The sequence below is a fragment of the Cicer arietinum genome, chromosome 6 (genome assembly GCF_000331145.2).
Source record: "Cicer arietinum cultivar CDC Frontier isolate Library 1 chromosome 6, Cicar.CDCFrontier_v2.0, whole genome shotgun sequence".
NCBI classification, from domain to species: Eukaryota; Viridiplantae; Streptophyta; class Magnoliopsida; order Fabales; family Fabaceae; genus Cicer; species Cicer arietinum.
Window position 1 is genome coordinate 35,630,114 of NC_021165.2, and position 6,421 is coordinate 35,636,534.

Here is a 6,421-nt window from a genome sequence, read left to right on the forward strand (position 1 = left end):
CAACATTTAGGTACTAATGATCTCAAAAAGTTGCATGAATGATATTTGATTGGTGTACGCGCGGGGGAAAATGAGACTTTTACTTAAAAATAATGTTTTGTATTACTAAAAATTTTGTGGTACATTGTAAAGTTATTTATTTGTCATCATTAACCTTTAATAGAAATGTGGAAGTGAGATTTCATTCGCTAGTAAATAATTGAATGTCATTAATTTCAGTCAACCTTGTTTCTTTTGAATTTCACTTAAAGAGGATTTATTTTATTTTAGACCATAAATGAATATCGATCTAACCATTGGAATATTAATTTTGCAAATAAATAAATAATATTTTAGTAAATTACATTACGTTCTTTTACGAAAAAAAAATATATCAAGTTATTTTCTTACGCATATCAATTTATTACATGATGAATTACTCATAAGAAAAAAAAAATAGTTGTTTCTAAAAGAAAATAAATATTTTTATGTAATATTTGGATCAAAAATTTGGGGCGTTACATATGATATGAGTATCTCTCTTTCTAAGCCAACTCTGATGCACTGCGATAACAATAGTGCTATTCAAATTGCTCATAACTCGGTCTTTCATGAATTCACCAAGTACAGTGAAATTGATTGTCATTTTACTTGTCATCATCTTCACCATGGAACCATTACTCTTCCGTTTGTCTCATCCTCCTTACAAATGGTTAATTTGTTCGCAAAGATGCATTCAATTAAATTTTTTTATTTTTTGGTTGATATACTATCGATACTTCCTTTTAATGCATCGTGAGTTTTAGGGAAAATGTTATATAATACTGCTATTATATGTTAATAGTAAGGATATTTTAGACATTTATATTTTCTAGTATATATATCTATTGTAACACTAATACATTAAGTTTTGTTCATTTGCTTATAAAAGTACAGCCACCTTTCTCTTCTTTCTCTTCTATGTTTATGTTGGATTAAGATTGTTGACACAATTGACATATAAATAAAAATTGGTGAGTGATTATTTCAACTAAGACTCGGATTTAAATACTCTTTAATCAATTTAACTTTAATAGAAATTTATTAACTAATATTAAGTGAACTGAATATTGAATATTTCTAACGTTTAAAAGAAAAAAAAAAAGAAGAAAATCTACTGATTTCTTTTCCTAGAAAAGAAGAAAAAATAAATAAAAAAGCTTGGAACACCGTGATCATGTCTGAGTTTGCATGCGGGTTATATTTATTATTACCACTCTTTATTTATTAATTATGGTAATGGTAACACGCGCAGAGAATGAACGTTAGCATCATTCCATGTTGCCATGCTTGCACCCAAAATTAATAATGAGTTGATTTTTTTTAAAAAAAAAACAAAAAAAGAAACGGAAAACTATTTTTTTATACTTAAAAACAATATTTATTCATTCATATTAATAGAGTATATCGATCGAAAATAATACATATACAAATTTGCTAAAAATGAAAATGATGAATTTACGAATATATTCAAAACACTTAAGTTAATGACATAAAACGACAAAATACTTACAAATTTGAAAAAATTAAAGTGATCGAAATTTCATGTATCTGGATCTGCAACATTGACGACGTTGAAATTATTGATTTAATTTGTCAGATCTAAATTGAAATTAATTTGTCAATCTGAGTAAAATGAACATTGTATCGAGACAGAAAAATAAAATAATGTCACACTTAATTGACGACATAATGGTAAAACACAAAGAAAAATAAATTTGTGTGAAAATCACTTATTTATGTATAAGGACAGAAGAAAAACGACCTAGAGGATTATTTCGAAGAAAAAAAATGGTCCCAAATCATGTCTCTTCTACGATCAAAATGACGAAGAAAGAGAGGAGAAACAAATGTGTGGCGCCTAGGTTTTTAGTGGGAATGAGCACTTCATGAAATTGAATTTTATTGATATACTTAACACACACTAAGCAAATGTACAACTCAAATGGTAGTTGTAAATACATTCAATATGTTAAGGCGCGGGTTCGAATTCAAAATACTCCTCTTTTCCTTTATAGCATCGAACCACCGACACTTGTGAACAGAGTTAGGTCCTGGTGTCTGACACGTACGACACTGACAAATACCAACACGATACTGACTTATTGATTACATTCAATTAATTCATTTTCTAATATTATTACTCGTGTCAACATCATTAACCGATCTACAAATGCCAAAAGTAACAAAGTGAACTTTCAAAACAAGAATATCACCCTTATAGTTATATCATATACTTTTTAACATTCATGTCAACATTTTATACACACTAGTTAAAAGAAGCTATTGCTACAATCCCAAAAAAAAAACAGAACCTACAAGCAAGAGAAAAGTCCTAGTAGTACTAACACATAAGTTTCCAAAAGGAACAAAGATAATGAATAATAAAGTGAATATGTCACTATTTAATACACTTAAGGATTAAAACAAGAAAAAAAATAATACCTATTCTGTGCTAGCACAAGTTCTCTCAATAACCTTTGAATCTGTTCTATGAGAATTCCTAGATGGAGAACTTGATCCTTTGGATGAACTATGTCCTGCAAAGAGACTAAGCTTACTAATTTTTTTCGAAAAAGAACTCATAAATTTACGCGATCCGGACTTCGCCATATCCCTCTTCATGCAAACATGCTCCCTCTCTAGATCATTTAGTCTCATTCTAAGTCGAGCCAACTCGAGTTTTAGCTCGCGGTTTTCACGCCTCAATGATGCGTAGTTGTCGCGTGGAGACATTGCTGCGCTTAGTGCACCACTACTTATGCGCCATGATTGGTGGATTGGCTTTTGGTCATCATCAACATTGGTGGAGGACAAATTATTTCTTAGCTTTAGTTGTTCAAAATATAGAACTTGCACTATTGATTGTAGAGGAAGGCGCTCGTTTTGCGCGGCGTGCGCTCCGGCTTCTTGAGAAAGCTTTTGAAAATCAATTAACTTGCATAGTTTCTTCTTGTCCAAATCTGACAAACTTTGATGTGCCTGAAAATGCATTTTCAGAAATAATCAACTATAAGAATCAACTTCAAATTGCATATAGAAGACATTTTTACACTGCCAGTACATGTTGATTAAATTATTTTTCTAAATATAGAGAATAAAGTAAGAGTTATAACCGTTTGAATAAAAAAACATATTAGTTAAGATTGCTATACTCTTTACTTTATTTTCAAAAGTGCACTCTTAATTTAGGGAAACCAAATCCTTACAACATAGATTTAATTCAAGAAATTTGTATGAATGAAATGCATATCTTGTATAATCAATTTTCTGTTTTGTACACAATTTTTTAAACCACTTAGAGAAAAGAGAGACAAGGCACGTATCTTGAAACTTGTTAGTGAAAATAACAAAATCTTGAAGCAAAGATGACAAAGACATACTTTTAAGTAAATATCGATAGCTCGATATAAGCCGTCATGAACGGTTCGTGCATGTTCCGGCAATGTTTCTGCAATGACCAAAAACTTAGAAAGCTTCAAGTTCACATCAGGGGCAATTTCAGCAAGGTAATTGTCCACTAACTTCGACACCTTTACTAACGAAGTTTGTGAGGGTGAACGAGGACTATCGGATTCGAAAAGAGAACCGTCTTCAAGATCATCATCACTATCATCCTGCTGACAGAAATTTACTAAAAGTCTATGAACTGTGTCAACATCAAATAAGGTATCACCTCCATGCTTGAAAGATGGAATCAAAATATCATCTAGTGTGGACTGATCCAACTGTGATCCAATCCTTCTTTCCAAATCAAGTCTAGATGCAATTGTGCAATCGAGCATGACCGCACTTCGCAGCAGCCCGAAAAGGAAATTGATCGGTATAGCGAGCTTCTCAACAGGCAAAAGGCTGACAATAGTCTCAACCACAAGCTTTTCGTGCAAAGTTGAATTTGAATCAACTTTATTTTGGCTAGACTGATTCCACAAGCTTGATTTCTTTGTCAACTCTTTCTCTGCATAATTCACAAGGGAAGCACCAATACTTTCTGGCCGAACACCACGACATTTCATCGCTGTTATGACTCGTTGATAAATGTCAATTCTTAGACCAGACAGATCTTCTATCCACCAATCACCATCACATTTGGCCTGCCTGCTCATATGCAACCTACCTGAGCTGCTATACTCTAATCTTGAAAAACTCGAAGCTATTTGCTCAGCACAAGCTTTCGAAGCTATTGCATCGATGCAACGAGTAACTATTCTCATCTCATCAGCTAGAGGAATCAGGCTTTCGCATTGTTGCAAGACTTCAACACACATTTCAAGATTTTTGCAGACAATGCAATCAAGATATTCCTCGGCCCGCGAACTTAAGTTGTCTTTTGAGAAATCTTCGGTCATTTCAAGGTAATCGGAAACACAACATAGCTGTGCAACATTTGTGGATGTAATTTCAAAGTTTATGCCGTAACAGAATTTGGCAGCCAACTCAAAACATTCAGCACCTCCCGGTAGATTAAGAAGCTCAACTCTTGAGATATCAGAATCTCTGTGTTCTGCAACTAACCTCCGGATTCGTCCACTTCGAGAAACGAGAGGAAACTACATACCGAAATGAGTAAACTTAGTACAATCATAGAATGAAATGATGCATAGTTATTGTCTTGCATGTCATCATCAACAATCATGAAAAAAAATACTCAAATTAACTTAAGAAAGTACTTACCTTGTGTAATGAAAATGTTACTCCATTCACTTCTATAGTTATATCACTTGGTACATCGCGAAAAATCCTGCAAAATGGTAACGAGTAAGTGTCTTTTTAAAGTGTTTTTTTTTAACTTATCTACTAACATAAGCACCTGTGAGATTGTTTGAAAGAGTTTGTGAAAACAACTTATAAATGTCCATAAGTTGTTTTCAGCTTATTTTTGTAAACCCTCTAGAATAGCTTATGAAAACAACTTATAATTTATAAAAACAGTTTGACTATATTTTATCTTCTGTTAATAGAATTATAGAAATAGCGTATTCATAAGCACTTATATGATAAATGTTTAGCTATAAACTTTTAATTAAGTTGTTTATCCAATCATGGCCTAGATCATCCAAAGGACCAATTTATGATTTCAAAAGAACAACACTGTTAAGGGCCTCTTACACAGGAAAATAAATACAGGAAAAATCATAAAATCAACTTATATAACAAGACAAATAAGAATAGCATTTGCTATGACAAATTCAGAATCACAAATAGGAAAATGAAACAGTTCAAACAATAGTTCACAAAAATCAGAAGGTAGAAGAACTAATTGATAACATAGAAGATCCACAATTGAGATACATTATAACATCATCTCATAAGTCATAACAATATTAGTTAAAAACAGATCTTTGATCATTCCATTCCAGCAACAAGTTCAGAACAGAATCAAAGAAAAAGCCAGTAACACAAAAATATTCAGCAAAACCAAAATTAATTAGCAAAAATATAAAAATGCATGAAAAACCACAGATTTACTGCATAATAGATCACAATTCACAAAGAAAAGATTGAACAAACTACTTGTTCCAACTAAAATCGACCAACGGCCACACACCGGTCATTGGTCAATTTAATCAGGAACACTACTCAAAACACACATGATAGTAACTAAAATGCCACAAAAAAAACAAGTACACAACAACACAAACAAAAACACACTCTTCAATTCAAGTAACAATTTTTCTATGAATCAAACAAAAAAAACTAAAACAACCATTGAACATAAAACTCAAAGTAAGAAAAGCATGAAACAAACCATTCATTGTATCTTTGTCTGCCATTCTTTGCCAAAGACAACTGCTGTTGTTGCTGATGTTTGTCAGTAGTACGGTCCATATTAGATAGTGAGAGAAAAAAGCACAGAAAGTTTATGTTAAGAAACAGAAGAAAAGAATGTAAAGAAAATAAAAGTGTAGTAATAGTGAGTTTAAGGTAATGGTAGTGAAGTGAAGAAAGAGAGAGTGACTTAGTTGAAGATGTTGGTGTTGTGGTAGTTCTTTGGCCATTTTCGTTGAACAGTTGGTGATCAAATGCATAGATTGCAATTGTCCAAAGTAAATGGGCCTCTTTTGTGGGACATACCTTGCTTTCTTCATACTTCTTTTATACGTTACATATAATATATAATATTGTTTCCAATTATTTTGTTCAAAAACTAACAATCATTTTCTGGAAAAATCTTAAGGGTATTCTTAACCGAAATTCAGATCCGCCAAGATAATATAGATATCAACTTTATGTTCATCACGTAAAATATGTAGATAATTTAATTGAGTAAATGGTTAATTTAAATTACGATTAAAAATGTGATGAAATATTCAATATATGAGTAATTATGATTTTTTTTTGTAAAAAAATGGTTAATTGTGATTTTTAAAGTGATGTAAATTAAAAATATTGAATCAATTAA

The 6,421-nt window shown here is 31.6% G+C and overlaps 1 protein-coding gene across 1 annotated transcript; it reads right to left on the reverse strand.

Moving 5' to 3' along the window:
- Positions 1-2,214: 2,214 nt before the first annotated feature.
- LOC101496133 (BTB/POZ domain-containing protein At5g48800) lies at positions 2,215-6,075 on the reverse strand. Its single transcript, XM_004506539.4, has 4 exons — positions 5,768-6,075; positions 4,693-4,759; positions 3,402-4,568; positions 2,215-3,000 (listed from the first exon to the last, which is right to left on the reverse strand). The coding sequence occupies exons 1-4, from the start codon at positions 5,845-5,847 to the stop codon at positions 2,464-2,466; spliced, it is 1,851 nt and encodes a 616-aa protein (XP_004506596.1). The 5' UTR covers positions 5,848-6,075; the 3' UTR covers positions 2,215-2,463.
- Positions 6,076-6,421: the final 346 nt, after the last annotated feature.